The sequence below is a fragment of the Zosterops lateralis genome (genome assembly GCF_965231275.1).
Source record: "Zosterops lateralis genome assembly, chromosome: 2".
Classification (NCBI taxonomy): Eukaryota; Metazoa; Chordata; class Aves; order Passeriformes; family Zosteropidae; genus Zosterops; species Zosterops lateralis.
Genome location: NC_139763.1, coordinates 18112574 through 18138130, shown reverse-complemented (window position 1 = coordinate 18138130; position 25557 = coordinate 18112574). Strand labels below are relative to the sequence as shown.

The 25557-nt window shown below is 42.2% G+C and overlaps 1 protein-coding gene across 4 annotated transcripts; it reads right to left on the bottom strand.

Annotated features, from left to right (window-relative positions):
• Positions 1-7455: 7455 nt before the first annotated feature.
• Positions 7456-25292, bottom strand: ASB11 (ankyrin repeat and SOCS box containing 11). 4 transcript variants are annotated; one of them, XM_083883705.1, is made up of 7 exons: positions 25111-25292; positions 22047-22126; positions 19035-19142; positions 17371-17521; positions 17029-17163; positions 15908-16099; positions 7456-12340 (listed from the first exon to the last, which is right to left on the bottom strand). In XM_083883705.1, exons 1-7 carry the CDS (start codon positions 25286-25288, stop codon positions 12216-12218), a joined length of 969 nt encoding a protein of 322 aa, XP_083739831.1. In that variant the 5' UTR covers positions 25289-25292; the 3' UTR covers positions 7456-12215. The 4 variants fall into 4 exon arrangements, with proteins under 4 accessions (XP_083739831.1, XP_083739832.1, XP_083739833.1 ...); XM_083883706.1 differs by lacking the exon at positions 25111-25292 and adding an exon at positions 23759-23882 and having other exon boundaries at positions 17371-17584; XM_083883707.1 differs by lacking the exon at positions 25111-25292 and adding an exon at positions 23759-23882.
• Between the last annotated feature and the right edge of the window lie 265 nt (positions 25293-25557).

The following is a 25557-nucleotide window of genomic DNA, read 5'->3' as shown; positions in this document are numbered from 1 at the left end:
AGCTCCTGCTTCAGCTAGCAATTCAGACATACCTGCAGAGGCAGTGTGAGGCTTTGGCTTGGTGTTCACCATAATATTTTTTTGCCATCTAGAGCCACTTACTTCTTAAGCATCATTTTGATGTGAATGGCATCATCGAGCTAAATTAAACTCCCCAAATAACACATCCCAAAACCAGGGGATTCCTACAGGCTGTTCTCAGCCTTGCTGAGAGCTGGAATATGCAAGAAGGCTTTGATTCATCTAATCTCCTTTGTTGATGATCTTTTTTGGAAGCAAGCAGAAAATTCTCCAGTTAAAAGAGAACATGTTTTAACATCAACCTGGATCTCAAGATACACAGCACAGAACTTCAAATACAGATTAGAAACAGCTTACACAACATCAGAGCTTTAAAGCATTACAATACTATTTTCCATTTAATTAGCAAATGCACCCTGAAGTTCTACATGAACAGGCCTAGCTACAGAAATTACTTCATCCTTATTCAAGTGCAGCCATCCTTGGTGGATAGAAGTGCACAGTAAAGGGGAATCTATAATGCTTAATATTACTTTTTTTTCTGTTTACAGCATGTCTTATAAAAGGAATATTTTCTTTTCCTCCTTCAAAAATCTAAATTGCTACAAATGGGAAAATGCACTGCTGGTAAATCTGTCTTGGCATGACAGTTCAGCATTGGTTTTTGAGGATGCCAACCACAGAATTAGAGAAAATGTTTGGACAATTGGACACAAAACATAAGATTTGTTCAATTTAATTTCAGAATCAGGGTGAGAAATCCTAACTTTTCCTTAGCACAAATGAAGAAATATAGGCATTTTCAAACCATGATTTGTCTCACCTACTTTAGATGTCTGCTCTGGAGGAACACATAGTGGGATTTTAGAGTCAGTCTTCACTGACTGCAAAAGGGATCCCTAAATCATGAGCAGACAAATAGGTGTGTATGTGTAAACAGCTGAAACTCACTTTGAAATATGTCTGAACTGACAGCCAGGAGTCCCAGCTCTGGTACCCCTGAGTGCTGTCATGTGCCTTGTCCAGCACAGCCTCTGGGCAGCTTCAGTCCAGACAAAGGCCAGCAGTACCCACTGCCTGAACCACAGCCTCACCTTTGGAGGGTCTGTATCTCAGAGTGCAGGGTTTTGACAGACAGCTCAGACAGGTTTATGTGCATTGATCCAAGCTGTTGCTCCCTGCCTGGCTCCTGACTCTCAGCAGAGATTGCCCAATACAAGGGACAGCAGCACTGGCCACAAACTGATGCCACAGCTGTCTCAGTACAGGGTCCATGGTGTCAGCTCAAAAACCTGTAAAAGCAGTTTTCTTCTCCACCCTGTGAACTCGAGCCCTGAGACATGCCTAGCACATGCCACAGACTCCTCTAAGGCAGCAATTTCCAGTCAGCAAGCAAGGCAAACATTTGGGACAGCCACATTTTAAATCACAGCAGTTAAATCTGCCAGAGTTTGCCTGCAGGAGTACTAAAGTACTGGTGTCATTTCCAGAGTTACCTGGGTTTTCTTGGAAAGCTGCTGTGAAATCCTTGAACTGACTCAAAGTGGAGAAGTTCTCCCTTGGAGAAATTAATAATACTGTCCAGTTCTTGTATCTCTAATTTCCTTTCCTCAAACCAAGTCTCTCCTCCAGAGGCTTTCCCTCTTTAACAGTTTTTCTGACATGAAATGTTGTCATTTTCCTTCCTCTCACCCTCATAGAAAATTCCCTTTGAAAACATCTCATTAGCCTGGCTGGGGACCAAACAGACTTCTGCAAGTAACTGTTCCCTTCTGCAGGATGGCCAATTTACTTAGCAAGAGACACTCTAAATCGAAACAGATTAAAAAAAAAAATGAGGAAAGCATCAAACATATCTTAGTTGCATCTTGGATACATCAGTAGCACCTGGATCTGTGCTTTAATTCATTGCAGATGTGCAGAAGAACCAAGATTTCCCAAGGAGCAAACTTTGCATGACAGCTTTAAAACAAGGTTATTGTATTTTCATTGTAGCAAGAAGGGGATTAGGGACATTCTCCCCACAGAGAGAAAAGCAACAATCCATTTTTCACCACCTGGTGCCAGTTGTCTCTCAGTGAACATCTGTGTAAGCATCTTCATATGTTACAAAATATATTTTGACATTGCTTTCTGAACTGGATTTAAAACATATGTATGTACTCCTGCTCAGGCAAAAAGAATCCAAACCCTGACAATTGGTGGGTTTAAATTTGGTTTGGGTTTTGGGACTTTTTTTGTTGGGTTTTTTTTCCCAAATCATAGGCTATCATTCCTGGGATGTTTTTGTCCTCTTTCATGGGCTCCAATCATGATTTTCCCACACTGCCAGGTGAATAGTGTGGTGAAACATCTCATGTGACAAGTTCCCACCAGCAAGCAGACAGTAGATGTAACAACAGCAAAGGTATCAACCCAGTCCTTGAAAGCTGTGGTGGTTTTCCAGCAGTCTGCCAGCATCTGGCAAACTGTAAGGTAGTTTTATCCAATACCAACTTTTAAGTGAAACCCAAATCCAGGCACAGAGCACATTTCAATTTCTTTCTTCCTCTTTTTTAGCTGTTCATTATTACTTTTGAAAAACAGTGGGAATTTTTTTTGGTTTTCTGGCAAATCCTTTTAATTCCCAAACTTTCCAGTGTAAAATAGCCATTTCTGAAGAAAGCAAAATTACTTCCTCAAAGATATTAATTTTGTCAGAAACTTCCCATTAAAAAAAAAAAAAAAAAAAAAAACAACAAAACAAAAACAAAAAAAAAAAACACCACCAAAAAACACCTAGTTAGGGTTTTTCACTAATCCCAGTGGTTAGACCAGTGTGGAGAAAACCCAAATGTAGCACAAAAAAGCTCAGAGCCACAGAGGCCAGCTGGGTTGGCCCTGCTAAGCAGCACTCACACGGCAGATCCCACACAGAGCATGTTCCCTGCATGGTGGGTCTTCCCAGACAAAGCAGCTTTCCGTGCCTTTCCCTGGTTTCTGTCTCTTCCCACTGCTTATCAGTACCAGGAGGCAACAGCAGTAACAGCTAAGGAGTATTGGAAAGGGAGGTGGAATGGTGAAAAAAGGGTCATGGGCTGGAGGTGTCTAATGAAGAGTCTCCTTCTGTCCTGGTGCTTCTCTTCCCCAGTTTCACTGGGTTAGAGGTTCACTGCTTATCGGGCACATTACATTTCAGTAAGCTCTTCCATACACACTCACAGGCTGCTTTCCAGACCTTGGAGCTCACCTTTAGAAATTTCCCTCATGTGCCACATCTTTTCACACTTGTGCATGTGATGGGAACAGCCAGCACATTCCAGCTGTTCCACTGTAGTAATGCAACCCCTACACCTCTAGCAGGTGCTTCCAGACAGGGAAGGGGTCTCACTTTACCTTTTGGTATGTTAAGAAGTTAGCTGGAAAGTTCTGTGGATTTCTCTTTGCAATTGGCTCAGAGCCAGCCCAGAAGTGTATATTGGACCCTGGAAATGTTACTCAAAGACTGTTGTTTTTCTCACTGGGCCAAGGGCCAAAAAGCCCACCTAGGCTATTATGTACTAAAGAGAGAGAACAAAGAAACTCCACGCTTTTGGCTTTTCGAGATGTCTTAGCAAGGTGTCCGAGGTTTCTCAGGTGCTTGTGCTCGGCTTATTATTTGTTTTCTGCAATGTTTTGTTACTTTGTTATTTTTTTTTCCTTATTAAACCTTTTGATTTACAAAACATCCTCGAAGAGTAGTCTGGCTCATTATTACAGCCACATCTCTGCCAGGCTGGCCCTCAGGAGTGTGGAGTTAAACCCACATCCCACAACATGACCTCCCAGGAGCTCCCCTTGGGGAAAGCTGTCAACACCTAATCACTTATACAAAATGCAATTTGTGGACTTACATAAAAAGTTACCCCATGGTCTCCTAAGCCCTTGTCCAGAACTGGAACTTCTGTTGGCTTCTAAAAATGGACTTCAGAAAGCAACACTACCAGCTCAACTGCTTGAGCAATAATGGCAACCAGGGAAAATGTCCCCACACCCTGCACCTGGGTCTGTTCCCTCCAGCCTCCCAGGCACAGCAGGTGCTCCCATGTTCTTTTGGTAAGGATTGTTAGCATATTACTAAGGTGGGGGAAGTTACTCAGCTCCCCTGAACAACATACTTGTGTCCCTGTCCTGCTCCTGGAAGATGGCATTTGGTGCAGTGGGGAAGAGGGTCCGTAGAATAGTCAATCCCATAGGATCTGAACTGTTCCAAACATTATTTTCAGTTCTAAGAAGTCCACTCACGAGACAGATTAGCTGCTTGGACAAAGAGCTATCCACATTTTCTGTGTTGAAAATGCAAAGTTGGGACTGCAGTAAGCAGTCAGCTACAGCAGTAGTGTGCCTTGGTAGAGGTTTCCTTTGCTGTCCCTGAGCACAGCTTGGCTTTTGTTTTGCAGGAGGCTGGAAATCCTCTGAAACAGCCAACGGATACTGATTCACAATGTTGATGTTGTAAAAATAAGATTTTACCTTCCTAGAGTATTATGAGCTGAGCACAATGACAAGTGTACGAGTTTTGTCTTAGTGCTGTATCCAGCTTGGCCACTCATCTAAATATCTGACGTTGCTGCTGGAGGAAAACCTCCTCTGGAAACTGATGTACAGAGTGCAGGGCTTACCTGAGGCATAAAGATGGTAATATGTGCAGGGCTGCCTGACCCTCCCCTTCCTTGAGCTGTGGGACATCCTTGGTACACAGCAGGCTGCAGATAACCTCCCCAAAACCTGAACCTCACCTGCTGTGGGCCACTCCACATCAGCTCCGAGTCATCCTCCATGTCCCACACCAGGAGTGACAGAGCCTCCGTAGAACCCCAACAGCACTTTGGTGGGTGGTGGGCTGTAGCAATGCATCCTCACCTTAGCAGGTGTTCCCATATTAGGAAAAGATTTGGGTTTCATTCTTTGTCTCACTTACAAAGCAAAGAACCAGAAACTTCTATGCTTTTCTCAGCATAATTGGCCTTGTGCCAGGACAAAGGCACCTGTTGGATCCTTAAGCTGTACCTCAAGACCTGTAGCTATTTCTGTTGGGCAGCATGCCAAAAACCCCTCCTAGATCATTACAAACCTAAAGGAGAGCACAGAGACTCCCAGGGCATTTTCAGGGTATGTTAGCAGAGGTAAGGATCCTTGCGAAGTTTATTTCACTTTTGTTTTGTAGAGTTTGTTATTTTTATCTTTATTAGAACCTTTTGCTTTTCAAGTGCCTCCAATCATGCCCCCTCAGTATTTTTATAAGTCATTTTGTGAGGCTGCAGGCATCCCTCAGGAGGTGATGCACCTACAGGGGCTCACAACATTCTGGCCTCCCATAGAAAGCATCAGTGGGCAGGGGAAGGTCTGCAGCCAGCTCTTGCCCTGGCCGGGCTGCAGAGAGGCAGAGAGGGCCAGACCCATGTACTGCTGCACCCTCAGAGCCCACACATCCCCTCAGACTGCTTGGAGGGGCCAGTTCTCCACACACCTGCCCTCTTCAGAGGGAGCTGTCTGCACATGCAGACCACAAAACAAGAGCTCTCTAATTTATTCTTCAGCTTGAAAAGGTGGTTATTATTTTCTCATCACCTGTTCTTGTGACAGCATTGGGGCAGGCATCCAAAGATCTGGAACAAGCCCCACACTCAACTTACCTTTTTTTTTCCGATGACAAAGTTTGCTAGACATTTGTACCAGCAAAGAGAATTATCTGTTAAAATGTACCAGGGATGAGCCTTTTTAGTCACATGCTTGAGACATTAAAAAAACCCAAACCACAAAACCAGAAAAAAATCCCCACACAAACAAAAAAACCCATCCTAATGAGTAATTTAATGGTCAGTAGCAAAACTGTATTTTTTCCCAAGCTGCTGCAAGCATGAAAACCCCAGATATTTCTCAGCCATTTACGATGGATAAAGAGCAGACAGGGACATTTTATGCACAGTAAATCATTTCAGCTCAAAGACTTCCATAAATATCAAATGAGATGCCATCCTGCCAGACACCCAGCAGAGCAGGAGTGCTGCCCTGCAACAGTGGCTGCCCACAGTGAGTGGGAGGGGAGCATTTTGGGGGTAAAACTGGAAAGCACTTTGAGGAAAAAAAGCAGTGTCAGCTCAGGGGCAATGTCTTGCCCTCTCTACACCAGCAGCCTGTGGGAACCTGTTTATGGAAACAAGGTGGAATTACTTTTGGTTGTTGGCATTGATTTAGAGGAAAGTTTTCATTGAAGTCTTGGAAATTCCCAACCCAAAAAATATGTTCCTCAGTTACTGTAATTATGTAGGATGCCATGTTTAATATATATGTCTCACTGTAAATCTGTAGTGACCCTGAAATTGCAAGTAGCAAAGAAAAATTACCACATTCATTAATCAGTAACTATTCTGGGATATTTGAGGATAAGTGATCTTCAGCAAGTACTCGGTAATGAAAGGCACAAAGCTGCTGGGACAAAGTCAAGGTGTTTTTATACATGTCAAGCTCCAGGCAACAGGAACTCACCCTCTGAAACTGTTAAGAGGAAACATCTCCCTGTAGGATAATGAGATACAAGTAATATGTAAAGGATGACCTTCTGGGCCAATGTCCTTAGAAATATTTCAGTTTATTTACAGTGTGATAGAAACAGAATGAAAAGGGAACACTAGTTTATACACAGTTTGAAGAGTGCACTTTTTTCTTTTTCTTTTTTTTTAAGGAAGAAAACGGGGAAAAAAAATGCCTTGTTTTGACTCTTAGTAAACCTTATCACCCTCATGGGGATTGGTAAACCAACCTTCAAAGAAATTCAGGGCTACTGCCACTGCCCATAACAATTTGTTCATTGTGACTAGAGTAAAATAGGTATTTAGTCAGCATCTAGTGCAAGAAAAAAGGTGCAGAGAATAATACCCCTTCCCTCCCCCACCCCTCCTCCCCCCCCCCCCCAAAAAAAAAATAATAATAATTTCAGAGTCATATTTGTGAAGCTGCTGGAGAATTATATGGGCAACATAAAATGAGTAAGTCTGTGGAGTCTTAAATTCTTCTCTCCCTAAGACAAAAACTCCCACGTTTCACTTACATTCCTAGGACAAAAAAGTTAGAACAAGTTTTCTCTGGAAATCTCTAAATCTCCTTCCCTTCCCATTCTGCCTAATTTCTACTCTGTTAGGGCATGTTAACCTCTATAGCCAGCAGGTAGACCGGGCAAAAAATGAACCATTCACCACAAAAGTATACTGCTAGCAAGTCCCGGTAACAAACAGCTAAAAATATGGCAGGATGCTGCAAAATTCACAGAATTGTTTGGGTTGCAAGAGACTTTAAAAATTATCTGGTTCCAAACTTCCTGCCATAGGCAGGGACATCTTCCATTAGACCAGGTTGCTCAAAGCTCCAGCCAGTCTGCCCTTCAGCATTTCCAGGTGCCCTAAGGAACTCCACCACTCCATGGTCACTGCAGCCAAGGCTTCCCTTGAGCTTCACATTCCCCACCAGCATCTGCTTGTTGGGGAGGACAAAGTTCAGCACAGCCCCTCTCCTCATTGGCCCCTCTATCACTTGGAGAAGGAAGTTATTATGGGTGCATTCCAGGAACTTCCTGGTTTGCCTATGCCCCACTGTCTTGTCCATCTGACAAATACTGGGGTAGTAGAAATTGCCCATGAGGACCAGGGCTTGTGAATGTGAGGCTGTCTGAAAGGGCCTCCTCCATTCAGTCTTCCTGGCCTGGTGGCCTGTAGCAGACCCCACTGTAATGTCCCTACCTTCCCTTTAATCCTAACCCCAAAGATCTGTCAGTTCCTCATCCATACCCAAGCAGAGATCCATGAATTCCAGCTGGTCATTGACTCCTCCCTGTCTCCTCTGCCTGCTCTTCCCAAAGATCCTGTATCCTTCCATTCTAACATTCCAGTCACAGGAACTATCCCACCACATCTCCATGATGACAATGAGATCATAGCCCTGCAGGTATGACATGCTCTACTGATTGATCTGTCTCCCCTCTTCCAGATGTTGTTCTCAACTGAATGTGTAGATTATGCTTTATTCTGCAACTCCTTATACCCTTTATTGAGGATTTTTCAATTTTAAACCTGACATAGTTTTTCATTTGCTTGTGATGTGCAAGTTTCTACAAATAGTATAAAATATAAGAATAAAGGAATTCTCAAGAAATAAAAATCAAATTAGGTAGAAGTTCTGTGTGGAACAATCTGTATTTGACAATAATATATTATACATCTCATGCTGAACATTAAAAAAAAAAAAAAAAAAAAAAAAAAAAAAAAAAAAAAAAAACCAAAACAACATAGTGAGGAGCAATTGGCATGTGGGAAATGCTAATTTCTGAAAAAGAAAAATTACGGAAAGGCATCAGGAACCATCACTCCAGGATACAGGTCAGACAGATTTTTCAGCTAAGAGTCAGTGAATGTATTTCATTTTTATTCTTATCAGACTTGCCCTAATGCCATGCTGGGACACACCACCAGTATTTTCAATCCCGTAAAGACTGGAGGGGTGTTAAATGCCAACAGCAGAGTTGTGCTTCAGGAGAAGGTCAGGCTTCGAATAGAAAGGTGCTGGGCAGCCCCTGTGCCTCCTGTCCTGCAGAGTAGGCAGCAAGTGGAGGGCAGGGAGTGACACTGAGGGGACACTGACCCCGTTTGCAGGGGTTTGCACAAACACAACATTTATTTCTGGCATGTGTGGAGAGAAGAAATCTAAATGCCTAAAGAAGGATGTTGGCCAGGCTGAAGTTCCTTGGGGGAAGAGTCAAAAGAAGATGACCCTCCAAAGTGGCACAGGCAAGTCCCATCACAAAAGGAGACACTGGTGGACAGACAGACAGCCTCCCTCACAGCCTGCATCTGCCTGGGAAGGTGGAGTGTTGGCACCTCAAGGCAGATGAGGGGAATTTCAGCTCCTACAGTATAACAAGTTTCAACAGTTTAGCATTTCCCCATACTTTTTATTTTCACTCTCTGAATGACAAATTCAACTGGACAGACAGAAATTCAGGGACTGGCAAAAAAGTTGAGTCCTAGAGAGGATAGAGGATGGTTAAATGCCAATAGCAGAGTTATTGTAGGAACAGAGTTCGTCTTGAACTCAACAGGCTGGTCAAAAGATCAAAACAGATCTTTTTGGAGCCTTTTCCGGGCTACCTTAAGAAACATTGTTTATTAAGCCCTCCCAAATGCGTTGGCCTATTTACACTCACTGTTGTATGTCCCAGAGGACGTGGCCCACTGGCCAGAATGTTTGCAGAGAAAACTCTGAGAAAAGTTAATCTCAAGCTGCAGGGAAACCTGTGGAGCCAGGTTTTGAGAGAGCACTTTATAGCAGTGGAACTGCAGAACATAAAAAATGTCTGTATCCCCAGGAAAACCATACCTTACCCAAATAATTGATTTCAGTCAATGATCATAGAATGACAGAGAAGACACCACTTGTTTTAAAGAAAAGAGACCTTGTAAAATTAGTTTCCTTTTTCCTATCTTCAGAAAAGCAGCTGACAGATGTTTTCCAAACTTATTTTGAAAGATCATCAAGACTCAATAGCCTCATATAAAATTGTCACAGTCTTTCCATATCCTCACATGAGATGGCATTTTTGAAATAAAAAAAATTAAATACGCCCTCCACCTATTTCCTCAGTATTTCCATGCATTGTTATGACACAAAGCACAGTCAATAAGAATTAAATGGGCAACTTCATAGTTTGAGGTAAGAGCAAGAAAGTCTAGGTAAAGTTTCTAATGAAATTTCTTAATCTCAAGACTTCTGAACTTCTCTTCTGATTTATTAAGGCTGTCAGACTCCCTGGCATACAGAATTTCAGAGAGAATAGTGTCTGCAAGAAGAAGGAAAGGTAAGGTGATTTATTGATGGAAAGCCAATATCAGGAATAAATATAGGGCACCTTCTCCTGCTTCTTGAGATAAAACTTTCTGAGAGGCTGAATAGACTTTGCATTTTCTTAATAGAGATACATTTTTTCGATTTAAAATCCTATGCAAGTGAAATACTTCTTTCATTGATGATCACAGCAGGAAATCAATTCAGCATTACAGATTCTGAAATAAATCCCATGAACTGCCTTAGTCCCTTGATTGTAGTGCAAATCTGACAACTCACACAGCTGAGGCTCTGTCTCTCTATTTAGAGAGCAGATGGTATTTTTACAGCCACCTTATTAGCAGAGCAGGTGAGTTTGCAGTGAAGATAGAACTGAGAGAGATCTGCTGACATCAGATTAATATAGACATTTCTCTCTTGATAGTATTTGATTTTCAAAGGCTCTTGAGAATTTATTGTTCAAATCTCTGAGATTCATGATGTATTATACCATACAAGGTCATTGATGTCACTGACAACTTTATGGGCAATAGCTCTTGCCATCAGATAACATTCAGTACGTGCAAACACAGGCTGAAAACTGCATCCATTTTTTGCTGTAATGTTGAAGGTCCAGTCTCATGAGCTGATGAGAGCTCAATTTATCTTACTTGAGCTGAATTAATCATAAAAAAGTATGGCAAACATTAGACCTTTGTCTCAGAGAAACTGTCATGGTGACATTAAGGAATTAGCATTGAACCAGAGATTGCTGCTGCTGGAGCAGGGATAGAATCTTGAATGCTGTTGAAAGCCAGTCCCATATCCAGGCTCCAGGAGGCCAATTCCCTCTGACTTAAGATGTATGGGCAGTGAAAATTGGTACCAGTATTCCTAACTCATAAAGAAACCAATACATTTCACAGCCTGAAAATGTGTCAGCAGCCTCTTGGACTTGTGAAGTTGAGCAAAATGGAGACAGAGGAGTGAAGGAGTTAATTCTGCTTCTCATTTTACTACAATTAGTGAAACATCATTGCCTGTCTCATAGCAGAAGTTTATCAAAACTTAGCTCTGAAGAAATGCTTCATCCCCTAGAAGAACCTCCCCAGGAAAAATGAACAAACTTTTACAAAGTCAAACAGGCACTGCAAGGGTCACTGTATACCACATTTCCCAACTCCAAGAGGTGCATGCTTTCAGCCCTGCTGTTTCCAAGCTACTAATCCTCACATTTTTTAAACTAATACCACAATGGACAATTATAACATTCTGAAGATCCTTTCTTCTAGGGAGGTAATTAAAGCCTCTAGAATAGGGAGTGAGGGAACAGACATACCTGCAAACCACCCTTGGTGAGGAAAATGCAACGTTTACCCATTAACAATCCAATCCCAAAGGGACAACATTTGCATGATGCACATTTATCTTTAGTTGCCCTCCTTTTCTCCAGCTCCAGAGTCCAAGGACTTACCTTGAGAAATGTCAAGCAGGCAAAGCAAAAAACAGGAGAACTCCTTCGATTTTCTTTAAACTTTGCAAAGGATGGACATTGAAATATTACCTACTATGCCTGTAAAAACATTTGCAGTTCTGTCATGGAATTAAGGCATGAGAAACTACTCATGTAATAAATACAGCCAGATCTTGGGTGATATAACTTTAGAGGGATTTTTTTCTAGAAGAGATGGATGGGTTTTTTAAGACTTCCACACATTTTTGTTGGTTTACTCAAAACCCCGCACTTGTTTTCATAACATTGTTTGTACCTCTAAGGACAAGATGTGGTAGCACTGGGGTCAGCTGTGCCCAGGGCTGGACAGCCAGAGACTGCTGGAAATTGATAGGGCTCCAGTAGACAATAGGAAGGAGATGAAAGTATGCAAAATCAAAGGTGATAGAAGATGTGCAGTATATTGTATACGTCTGATGTTCATCACTGAAAGCTTTGTTTTTCACATCCTGTTGGAAGAAAAACATCCACTGCCTTGCTTTTGACATTGGTATTGGATAGGCTAAGGGAAGAATAAATACAAATAAATATATCCCTAAATGCAGGGGAAATCTCTGTGTACATGTGCATATGCATCTACAAACACGTGTGAAGTGAGCTGTTTACATACTAGAACTTCTCAGGCTGGTGTAAGTCAACGTGGCAATAGATTGTGAGGGAACTGTATCCATAATATCATTCACTGCCTGTGAAAAGATGTTTTCAATTTTCACTGTCATATAGCAGCTAATGTTTGGTAGCCACAGAAGACAGTAAATGATGCCATTGATTTTTTCTCTTTGATATAATAATCTCGGAGTAAACAACCATTTGCTCCTCTTTCTTTCCCAGTCTAAAGGCAGTCACAGACTTATCTATAGAGGAGGAAGTTCTCCAGTGGCTCGGGCAGGTGCAGCCTGTGGGCTGTGTGTAGGCAGGACCGGCCCAGGTGCCTTCTGATACACAACCGGCACAGCTGGGCCAGGCTGGCGGGACCTGGAGGGGGAGAGATAAAAGACAAGAATAAGCTCCCTTGAACACCACTGGTTTGAGTCAAAGCAACAAACACCAGCAAGATTTGCAACTCAGACCAAGCACTATGTAATTGTTGCAGCAGCCCTCTTGTTAGAGGGTAGAAATGAGCCAAGACACAGACTTCTTATTTATCACAGCATAAAAAGGGTCCTGGTTTACTCCTCTTTACAGCTTGGCCATCCTGACTCCAACCATTCACTGACTCTGGCTGCAGCAAGCTCCTACTGTAGGTTTCCCTTGCAGCCCCTGACTGCTGGTTATTTCCTGGTAAACTATGACTGCTGGTATTAGTTTGCAGACTCTGACTGCAGGCTTTTACCTGGCTGGACTGTGACTGCAGGTTCCAATAACAGGCTCTGACTGCAGACCCAGACTGACTTCACAGCAGTGATTCTGTCCCCTCAGGATCCTTCTTCTTCATGATGTTCATGATCCTCCATCGTGACCCCTCGACCACCTAACCTACTGCCTTTTATCACACTTATCTTTCATGGATATAGCTGTGACTCATCAGGGGCGAGGCTGAATTGGGTAATTAACACAGCTGTTACTTATCAGGGACAAGGTCACCTGTATTTCCTTCTCCTACAGTTCCCCCTTTTCTTTTAATTATAAAAGCACATTTAAATAAACATATATACACAATCTTCTTAGGATTAACATTTATGCAAATATTTAAATACAATACATATGTTTTACGAGCATATAAAATTACTGTTTCCAGTTCTTGGGTTTCTCCAGCTCTCTTTCTGGTTGTGTTATCTCATAATGAAGTAGGAAGAGTTAGATACATCATTGTTCATATTTAAGTGGTGTTATCAGAGTTGATTCAGCAATTTGAAATCTGAGCACTAAGCACCTTTTTCTGTGCACAACTAGGCTGTTTGGCATCTTTTCTTGAGCAAACACCTAAAATGCCATAAACTGTCTGTGCTGGAGAGAGCACTGGAATGCATAGCCCTTGCTCCAGATATAAGACAACCCCCAGCAGTTTTGTGAGGATAAAGGATAAGTACAGTTACTTGTTCATATATACACAACATGCTTTTTCCAACTACTGGTGTCTCAGCAGGTACCTGCACAAGTAGTAACTGCAATTTAGCCTTTTTACATGACCACAGTCTCAGAATATTTATGTTTGTCAGTCAATCTGCCAGTGCCCCTCAAAACATTTCTTAATGTGTCATCTAATTTTAGCTAAATCTGACTGAAGGGAAAACTTTTGAAGAAAGGTCTCAGAGATAGAAAATCTTCATTTTTATTTTTCAAAATGGCATTAAGGATGGAAAAAAAAAAAAAAAAGAAAGAAAAAAAAAGAAGCAACAACGAAAAACCAAAAGGAGAATATGAGAAGAATTTTTGCCCTTCCCTTACTGCATGAGAGAACTCTTGTTAAAACATCAGAGGGTCCAGTGGTTGGAAAGCTGTCAGAGGACTCATCCTGGGCAGTGGCTGGCACAGTGCTGAGCACAGTGGTGCTGCCCCAGTGTTTTCCCTGTAGGGTGAACAGGAGCTGTCTCCACTACACCCCACCATGGACCAGGGGAGAGGCATGCCAGGCACAAACCCAGTGGACATGAGGCTCCGTTGTTTCTGCAACTACAAGTTTGCACATGCAAATGCACCCTGCTAATGAATGTGTCCCTGCCTCCCCTCCACTTTCCTCTTGCCACAGCTCCTCCAGGTGCAGCCTTTACACCTGCCCAGAGGGGCACAGTTTTTGAACCCACTCTTCCCCTTCCACTCCAGTTGCTGTCACAGTAGCAATTACAGTAGAGTTTGACAAGTAATAGGTAGATGGGGGCTTAAAGGCCTCTCCTTATATCTTACAGGTAAGCTTCATAATCTGTGCTTTTACTACAGGAAAATTTAGGAGCTTAAACAGGCTGATAATATTCACTCTGAGAAGAATTTAATAGAAAAATATGGGATATTTAAAAAAACCCATTTGTATTACCATCACTGGAAGTGAAGAAAGAAAGTACCATCTCCTAAAGCACTTAGGAAAACAGACACATTTTATATTTCACATCACTTAATAGCTAACAAAAGGAGCAATTAAAGGGACCCATCTAAGTAACCTCAGTGGAGAAGTTAGGGGTACAGAAACTCTAGCCTGGGGTACTTATTTCAAACAAAAGGACCTCTGCAAACACAGAAGTAGGGGAAAACAGTAGTTGCATGTAAGCATAGCAAACTATCTGAAAGTGGGACCAAAGGTGAGGAACCTTCATGCTTGAAAAACAAAGAGTCAGCAGGAATTGAAATGCCTTTAAAGCCTTTCTAACTGCAAGGGAAAAGAGGGTGACATGCTGAGAGTGAAAAGGAAAGCTCAGGAAGACAAAATTATTGATATTAGGATATTTCTTTATCTACACGAACTCTGATTCACACAGGGTGCTTGGCAGCACTGCCTTTGCTTCCACAGTCTGCCATTGAGCCCTTGGCAACTCAGGTATGGGGACAGAAGTCACACAAGGTGAGAAGCACTCAAACAAAATTCCTCTCAGAAGGTTTTAGACATGAAAAATTAATGCTCTGCATGAAAAGTCATAGAGAAAGGGAACAGGAAAAAGGATATTAAGCCAATGTTTTATTTCCTCCATAAAGCCCACCTGTGTTTAGAGGGTTGGCACAAAGCCTTTGTGCAACACTGTCATTTATTAATTTACCATGAAGGAGGTGTTTGGAAGGGGGCTTTTTGTGCACATATGCTTTGGCCCTTGGTGGGTTGTGAGCAGGTTCAGGAAGGTGGGAAGGCCGCCTTGCACAGGCAGAGAACCATTCACCCTCTGAGTCAGAAGAGCCTCAGGGAGACACAGACAAACAGGGTACCAGTGAGCTGGGAAAAACGGAGATTAGAGGAGGGGGGAACTAATTCAGCAAGCCCATAGATAGCACAGGGATATTGCTCTTGGATGCATCAAGTTCTGACCAAATACTGTGCAGGTGAAAATGGCCCAAGAGGATCCTGATTAATTTCTGCTCAGTGGTTTCTTCCAGTAAACTGGAAAGATAATTAATTGCAGGAAGCCTGGAGGTAAACAGCAAAGTGCCAGTCTGTGCTGGGATTGCAGCCCCATAAACCACATGAAAGACTGTGAAGCTGAAGAGTCACCTGGCAAAGAGTTCTGCATTCTCCTGGCAACCGAGGACACACTCACTCATTAAGCCAAGGTGCAAGGCTGAACACTGGATGGTGGTACTGAAATATTATCTATCAATAAACGTTCATGGTAGTTTTTAACCCTAGGAGCCCCACTAGGTAAATATGCATGATTTTCCTTCAGTAGACAGGAAAACAAAACACAGAATAACTGACTGATTTACTTGCTAAAACCATAGCACCAGGTGACAGATCTAGCAACAAAACAGATTTCTGTTTCATGTGTTGGAGGTTTGAAGGCAGCAGAGAAAGTAAGAGAATTTATATAGAGCTTTATGTATAAAAGCAGTTAAGAAAATCTACTTAGGTAAAGGATATAAATACTGCTTTACTTAAAAAAGAAGAAGAAAGGAAACAATTACCTTCTCGAAGCAGAAGCGCCTGCTCCACTTTGCTGTGGGGCGTAGCAAGATCCAGGGCACATTTGAGGTCAGCGTTTCTGCATTTTGGGTTAGCACCGTAGTCTGTCAGCAAGACAACAATCTCCACACTGGATTTCCTCGCTGCTGCATGGAGAGGGGTGTCTGATCGCTTCCCCACGTTCACATTGGCTCCTTGGGTGAACAAGAGCTCCTGGTTAGATCTGGTAGGCAGCAGGCACTCTCTGAACCTGCATCACACCGGCTGGTTTCCACCAGTAGCCTCAGTAAATGAAGGGGATGGATGGCACACAGGACTGCCCCCATCTCTCAACAGCAGCTCTGCAAAGCTCATCAGGTCAAACACCTGCTCTGTAAGAGTGCTCTGGGCCACCAAACCCTGTCTGAGATGCTCAGAATTGAGCAGTTTGACCTTCCCCCATTCATGTTCAAAGCCTATTATTTGCTCTTTAAAGTTGCTAATGGCATGAAATCTAACATGGATTATAGTAATTTAATTGCCAGGGGGAAAAAAACCTGAAACTTTTAGATATCTCATTGTAATAACTCTGTAAGCACAGCAAGCAAAATGCTTGGCCCAGGCTGGCTGGGCACAGCAGGGCCACACTTTGAGCAGGTGTAAGTCAGCTAATGCACACTGACAGCAAAAATTTATACTAGTTCATAGCCTATGCCTGGACCTGCAGTGATTATTCTTCCAAGCAGCTTTACTGCTGCCCTCATCATCCAGTGAGGAGGAGGTGAAGTTAATGGTTCTGATAAACTGCTCTGTTAAGCAAGAGTTGATTTTGGTCAGTAATATTAGCCAGCATTTTCTGTGCTTCCTGTTATCATGCTGGAATACTAAAATAATTCTGTTTTCACATTCAGATAGCCTCAGGGAGGTGTCTGTAATTAAGAAGGCTTTTCACTTAGGAAATCATAATTTCTTTGTCAACACAGGGGAAATTTTTAATGTCCTCAAATGAGCCTGATAGAGTCAGGCTCCCAATCAACTCCTGTGGAAATAACCAATGATGTTTTAAGTAGAGAAGCAGCTCAGAGAGACCAGCAGTGTTGGCTTACACCACCATAGCTCTCCCTGGCCCCTTTTCCAGGTGTACCTAGCTCCAAAAGCTTCTTGACACACTCTGTTCTCTGGTACGTGCAGGCCATGTAGAGAGGGGTCCCATGCTGTGGGTCCTCTTGGTCAATGTCCACCTCATGGGCCAGAAGTGTCTCCATGCACTCCCTGTGACCTGTGGAGGGAAGAGCTGTCACTGAATTGTTGCAGAGCAGAACACACCCAGATACAACCGTGAGGCACAAGAGCTGTGAAAAAGCCAAGCCTGTTTGTCTGTACTGATATGGATTTTTTTTTTTAAGAGCTTTGTCACCAACAAAAGACACATTTCTCACGCAGTTATTTTTGGCTTTGCTCACACCCCTCACACCCAGAACATTACCTCTCTTGACTGCCTCGTGGATGGGCGAAGGCAGGTGGTTCCCCAGCTGTGCCTTGGCTCCAAATTCCAGCAGCATGTTGACACAGGCTGCACTGCCACTGCAGCAGGCGTTGAACAGAGGAGTGATGCCATCAATGGTAACTGCATTGACCTGCAGGGGCAGGACACACTCGGGGTGATCTGGTTTAAGAGGAACGCCCTTGCAACATACCTCCTGTGCATACCAGAAGTGCACCAGAGTGAGACCCTTGCTGTGTGTAATTTTAGGAATTATTTACTTTACATATTTATTTTTATTTATTATTTTTAGTATTTATTTATGAGTTATATGTTCTGACATAATATATATAACATTCTCCTTTGATATCTGCCCTCTTTCCCAGATGGTGCCATAAGGCAGAAACCTTGCCTGCTATGGATGCTCCTGCTGGAGCCACTAAAAAAATGCAATTTTTTATTCCTTTTTTTAATGGGAAGAAGCTGAGTATCTTCAAGATTGTTTAGTTTGCACCAGCCTCAAGGTGGAACACCCTCAAATGAAAATCACTTTGCTTTTTAAATGAAAACATTTACTTTCTGTTTAATACTTTCACCTGAAAACATTTTTCCAGCAAAAAAACTTTTCATAAAAATGTAATCCCAAACAGAAAAGGAGCTGGATGGAGTTTATATGCATGTGTGGCTATGCAAGACACAAAATTTCTTCCTCACGTTCTGATGTAGAGACCTGGCAAGAACCACTATTGCCATTCTCCATTGGGACAGCAGAGCTGTAGATCACAGAATCACACAATATGCTGAGTTGGAAGGGACCCATTGGGATCATGGAGTCCCAACTCCTGACTTTGCACAGGACACCCCAAGAATCACACCATATCCCTGTTTATGCTATGTTTAACTACATAGCAAGCCCTCAGGGCAAATTTATTAAACAAATCTAAGTGTCTTTAAATCCGTGTCACGCTGTGGAAGAGCAATGGATTATGCAAACACATGCCAATTTGTAAAATTTCCACTGCCCTCACCTCCTCCTAGAGTCATCAGGCAGGTGTGGCTGGAGCTGCTGGCAGCACTGGAAGTTTCTTGACTGTTTTGGTGCTGCCTGGTTTCTTGCCATATAAATTTTACTTGAGAACCCAGCTGACATAAAAATATTCTTATATATTTCATCCATTCCTTAGTCTCTATTGTGAACATGTACTCTGCCTTAGCTCCAGCTGTGGGAATTGTTATTTTATTAGCAGATAAAATGTTCCATTGCTTCAAGCACACCCGTTTTTACTTACATGAGACTCCCAAACCTTCCCATAGAAAATCAGATGTAATTCCAGGGATCATTTCTGAGGGGGGAGGGGGAGGGTAAAGGTGTGAGTTACTTTCTTCAAGGTTATTTCACTTAGCATCTTTCATTCGCTTTCCATCAATCGTGACTATGTTACACACACACAAAAAGGGAAAACAAAAGAGAATAATGGGATGATACAAGGGGGATTCAAATCTATCACCCAGGGAAACAGAACACTGTTATGCTTTTCCACATTTCTGTCTGAGATGACCACCTGCATCTTGGCCCTGCCACGTGGCCAGCATGTCCAACATCCCCATGGATGCAGGGAGCATCCATTCCCGGGTGCCATGTCCCCAGTGGCACCCCCAGGACTCACCTGGGCACCGTTCTCCAGCAGCACCTTGGCACAGGCAACGTGGCCACCCAGGCAGGCCTCGTGGAGAGCAGACACACGGTCTGTGGTCACCAGGTTCACGTTGAAACCCTGCAAGGCAGGGCCAGGGGGGTGAGGGAAAAGTCCTGCCTGAACCACAGCTCCTGCGGGGCTGGTGAGAGTCATGTCTGTGGTGTGTGTCCAGGGAAAGGGCTCAGCTCGGGGTGATGCTGTGCAGTGATCCAATTCTTGTCCCCACAAACCACAGCTGGTGATGGGGTTAAAGAGGGAGCAAGTATAAGCTATGCCTTCTATTTCTAGCTCTTTACAATACACTGTCAATTGCAGGAAAAGACATCATATTTCTTTAACTTCTAAGTTAATTATAGGTTAAGGAATGCCATAAGGGTGACATTCCGTTGCCTATTAAGTCCTGCACCAGAAGCTACAGCTGGAGGGATTCACCTCCCTGAATGAGGATGCTTCTGGCACAGGTATTTGCAGCTCAGCTGGAGCTGGCAGCTCGTTTAGTGGGGAGAAACAGGATTCCCCAGGATATGATTCATCCCGTTCTAAAGCAGCTGTTTCCAGTAGGGCAGACAAATTGTATCCTAAAAGTTCTTTCATTCACTACATGGGTACCCAAATGTGTTTCACTCTGAGGTAATAAGCACCTGGTAAACTTATAAGAGAGATCAGTCAACCCCCCCCCACAAATCAGTTCCACTTCTCTGACCATCCAGGTAATGTTTTACACTGGAAGAAAGAACAGTGATTTACAAATGCTTTATTTCAGGTTTTTCCCTAATTGGCAGTTGCCATATCTATTCCTGCACAAAGACAAACCAGACATATTCACAAAGGGGAAAGCAGTTGTCATATGTGTTTTCCTCTGAATGTAATTAAATCTCCTGGTTATTAGAATTTTACAACCATATGTGAGAAGAGGCCTGGAAGTGGCTCCCTTTTCCACCTGATGTCATATTTTTAAGCACAGTTGGTGTCTGCCTGACGTGCTATAGACAGGGAAGCTCACGAGATGGCAGCAATGCACTTTTTGGTACACAGTATCCAGTGCAATAGGCAGAAAGGAGTACCTGGGAGCAACCTCATACAGCAAAAAAGTCAGTAATCCTGACGCTGTGAGTATTAAAAGCACTTGTAAACACTTCAGGCTAAGCATTATATGATAGAAAACCAATCTTTTTCAGCCATGTTAAAATATTATTAATGTAAAAGTTGTTGGTAAAATTTCTCATGCATTACAGTGGTGCTAGGGGAATAGATAAAACCTTGAAAAAATTGATTATTCCATTTTCTAATTGTATGGTTGTTTCATACTTTGTGATCAGCATATTCCTTCAAGATTAATTTCTTCTAGAGACTCCTAATAAGGAGACCTATTCTCAATCATTGTTCATATATACATGGATATATATATATATATTACAAATAAAACTCAGTCATATCAAGTGAAAGAATAAGCACTGATATCTTGAGAAAAACAGCAATTCCTTCCATTACAAAATGGAGAATAAGTTGTAGATCTTACAATGGCTGTTTGCCAAACATCACTAATGATAAACCTTGTTTTCAATGCACATGAAAAATCAAACTCTTTTTTCGGGCATTGAAACAGATGTTGGTGAGTTTTTGAGCCATTTAAAATCTCCAGCACTACATCACTTCCCTGTGTCCAGGCATTCCCTGTGCACCCAGAGCCTCAGTGGCTTTCTTGAAAAAAAAAGAAAGTGCTGCAGTAGAGACTTCTGAGTGCCCCACAGATACTCAATTACAGTCTCATACTTCATTTCAGGCTAGTGGTGTAACTATATTGAAGCAACGAGCAATGATTATGCTCCTCCATGCACAACTTCATCCCTACATTTATCAATCTGTGGTGACTCAGCTCCAGTTCAGGCTCTACAGATATTGCTGCCTTGATCTCTTTTCATCAGCAAAGACCTTCATCTTTTACTCCCAAAATTAAATGTCTTCAGGAAAAGGAGAAAGGGTGGATTAACTAAATGTTATAACCACAACGGGTGCTCCACAAAGCAAGTGGTGTAAGGTCAGCATAAATGGAGATAGAGGGGTCAGAAAACCATCAAATCCCTGAATGAATAAAACCTCTTTCTTTTTATCTCAAACCTCCATCACTTCCTTTTCCATAAAAACCGCCTTATGTCAGCAGGTGAAGGAAAGTGGGATCAGAAAATGGGAGGGCGAATAGTGTCTGTAAACAGCATCTTTTTTTTAGCTGCAGCTATTTCTCAAGAGATGTCTGGAGAGGTGGCTTTCACACTGGCAGCTCCGCTCCTTGATGATGTTGTCCAATAGAGCTGTGGCCTCTGGTAAATATTACCTTGACTATAAAAAGTCTGATGGCCAAGTCAAAATCTTTACACTCAGGGAATTAATTTCCCTGCAGTTGCTTTAGAGGCAAGAAGAAGAGGGAGAGAGTTAACTATTCATGCTACATGAGGACACTGAGTTTAACAAAGGTGGTAAGGAAGATGATTGACAGAGCACAAAGAGCCATAACCTATCTCTTTTCATATCCAGTTTCTTTTCCTTCTCATGTATTCTCTCCTCCCCTCTTCCTTTTGCCTGAACTCTCAGTTCCTTTTGGAGCAGAGAGTTTCAGGTTGACTTTAGAGGCAAGATGCACTTTTACAGCTTTTTACTGGTTTTGGGTTTTTTCTTAATAACCTACATATATATATATATATTGTCCCTATTCTCAAGCCTAGTTGCACGGTTCATCATTGAGAAAGAGCACAAGGACCACTGTATATTATATAGCAAGCTGCAAGTTGTGATAGTCTTTGTCCCAGGCTTGTCTCCAGCTTCTTAACCAAGAAAACTAATACATGCCCAGGGGTGCTTGTGCTGATATATTATTCCATATTTCTTATGCCCTGTTGCAGTCTATTACCAGCTCACCAGCCCATAAATGCAATTCATGTAAAACCACCCTGCTTCCCAGCTTTTCCTTTACCTGTGGGCTTTTACCTGTGCAATCAAGGTTTTCAGAGAGAGAAGGCGTCCCTGGAAGGCAGCATCATGAAGAGGGGATCGGTCTGCCCAGCTGCCTGAAACAGCAAATCCATGGAAGCTAAATTCAGGTATGCAGCAAAAGCAGGTCTTGGGAGGACAGGGGAAGCACAGCCAATGTAAATGCAGATCAGGACTGAAATCAATGTGAACTTAGCAGTGAAACTGTTAGATGAATTGATTTCAGCAGAGCAGCTGAGGGGCCAGCAATCTTGAGAAAGCTGGCTGCTCACTAAGGGACCTAAACAGAAGCTTCTTGGCAGAACTTTTAAAAGAACAGCTAAAACATGTTTCAGCAAAGATCATGAGTTTGGTGCTGCTGAGTCTCACATAGAGACTTCAGAACCCTGCAATTCTCCTACTCAAAACTGTATCAGCCTCCACCTTTCCTCGGGAGCTCTTGTCACAAATTGCATCCCAGCTTCTCTGACATTTTGTTAAGAGCCTCATAGCAGGGTTGACTTGTCCATCAAATGAAGTCTGGCATGTCCTTGGCAGTTTTATTTCCTGAACTGACAATTTCATAAATAACATCCTCCCTCTCACACTACCATGTAACAGGTTTAATCATCCTCGTCACTGAAATATTTTAGAAAATACATGGAAAAACAAATTCTGCCTGAAGGCTTTACTTTTCTTCTTTAATAATTTTGAGATGCTGAACTGTTTAGACTGCTTCACGCCAGCTTGCTTGACTTTTTCTCATCTTGATCTATTTATGTGCCAAGAAAAATAATTCTTAAGCCTGGCTACTACCTACAGGCATAGACATTCAGCTCAGGTTAAATCCCTGCCACTCAAGTAGAGAGCAAATTTACTTGTCCTATATTAAAATTTATAACCATACTGTGACATGGTGTGTCGTAAGTATTTCTCCAAAGGCCAGCTGCATTTCCAGTGCCACAGGACAGAAGCAATACCAATGTTTGCATTCATGCTCTGCTGTACAGCAAGCCCATGGGCACTGTATTTGAAACCCTTGTCCTCTTTAATATTTTTCAGCTATGCCACACACCAGAGAGAATGGAAAGGGTGATTTATCTCCATTTCAAATGCTACCCAAGGCAGGGAGAAATCAATGAGAGGCACAGACACATCCATGGGGACTTGAGGCCAAGGACACAGCAGAAGTTTTACCCTAGGCCAAAGGAATCTCCTTACCCAGGTAACTCTCAGGTACTGGAGTTACAGTTTACCTATAGTTACTATTTTGTTTCCATTTATTTATGGAGCACTTCCTGGGCTCCTAAGGCAGGAAACTGGCATGGAAAGACCAGCTGGCACAATACATGGCAAGGCTCTGAATGACACGAATCAAAATGATGGAAATAGGAACTAAGTAGGGACCAAGAAACATCTTGCTGAAAACATCCCAAATACACCACACCTCTCTCTCTTCATGCTGGTGACTGAAATAGGCAAGCCCAGTTCAGAAAGTCAGAAGACATTGCAAGTGACAAAGCCCAGAACCCTTTTACAGCAGGAGGATTCAGGAGTTACTCAGACAACAGAGCCACAGGGCCTTATTTAACCTTTTACGCAGAGTCAAACACATGCGAGTGCGTGTTCTCACATGCATTTCCAGGGCATTTCCAATGCATGTGGATGCACACACAGCCTCAGGACAACACACACTGCTGCTCACTTCCACGCCAGCCACCACAACCTACCTCCCTGAAAGGTGTGGCAAATATAGTTCCCATACGGGGCACATCTCCCCTTCTCAGCTGGGAGCGACATGACTGAAAGTGCTCTTTTCAAATGCCTACAGATTAATTATGCAGCCCTGCTGCTGCTGTGCCACCTCACTGCAAAGAGAAACGGTTGTGGAGCTCTGACTGTAACATGATATAGTGACCCAGCAACAACATCACATGATCTTGCATTTTGTAAGATTATCCTTAACAGCTTTCTGCAAATGGCAACCTGCAGATAAAGATATGTTACGGCCTGATGAATTTCAAGGCACCTCAATAAGAACCTGCTTGAAGGAAAAACTGCTGGTCACCACGTGTCAGACTATGATTGCATAAAGGTGCTTAAAGAAAAAAATTATAGCAATAAATGATTTGAATTATATTCTAGAGAATAAAAAAAAAATTAATAACCAACACATGCCTGTATATATACAGGCTTCATAAATGTTTTGTCAAAAATGCTTGGCTGCAGTATTTCTCTTGGCCAGATTGTAATCTCCCTGCTTTGGGTGGCCATCCCACACCACCTGTGTTCTGCTGCTGTTCCTGTGCCTGTTCATGATGGCACAATCACAGAGCAAGTGCCAAACAACTGAGTCACATAGAAATGTGTGATGTCACAAGGCTGATAAGAATCTTCAGCTAGGAAAACAAGCCCTCGTTAGCAGTAAATTGAAAATACTGTGTCATTTTAGTTAGTGGAATTAACAGGAATGCAAACACATGCCTATTCATTATCATGGCAGTGATGTGAAGGACTAAAATCACTTGAAAAAAAACCCAAACCATGACCTACAAAGTAATCTGTGAAATACAATATATTCTTGTGTTGTGTATTTTTCAGAACTATTTTAGCTGCATTCATTTTTATCATCTGATTTAACAAAACAAGGTTTCTGGCTTGGATTCATAAAGTCATTTGTTATATCCTCCTAGTTTTCCTTTCAGAAAATCAGTGTGCTAAAACTTTTCCCTAAATATTCTCTGCAGTAAAACTGCATGTTTAGTAAAACCATCTGTAATCACTGATAAAGAGCACCTTGCATCTGAGAACAATATTTTTATTTACCATAGTGCCTTGAGCAAATGTTGTCCTTATTCTAGCTGGGTAATTGTTGGAGTCTCATATTTTGCACACCTAAATCATGCCAACATATATTGACACTGCAAAGACCCCAGAAATGGGAGGCACTTCAGGTTAAAACATTTACCCACGCATTTAGGAAAAAATTCCTCATTTCATGGCAACTCGCTGATTTAAATCCTCAAGTTAAAAAATGTGGCAAATAAATATTTAAATGTTAGAGTCCATATTTTTACTTTACCTGGGACTATTCCATAGATCTCTTCTGCTATCCTGGCAGCTTCTTTTCTGTTGCCTTTAACAATATAGAAATGGGTCAGCAAAGCCAAGGAAATCTTAATTAAAAGCTTGAAGCAAAACAAAGCAAAAATGGCAAAATAAATGTTAGTGAAAGAATGGAGTATAGAACTGCCCTCCATTTTGGTTTGCTCTTTGAATAGTTTTCTCAGGTTAGCTAAGTGGCACTGGGCTATTCTTGGTATCATATGTCATCTATTTTAAACTCTTCAGGACCTGCTGTTCCTCAGTTACCAAAAATACATCCTGGTTTTATTTGGTAGTAGGTATTTGATACTAAATAACAATATCAAGGATAAGATATTTTGAACATCTCTGCATACAGGAAACGAATGAAAAAAATCCTTTCTAAACCCATATAAATGAGAATAAATTTTCAGAAAGATGCTCT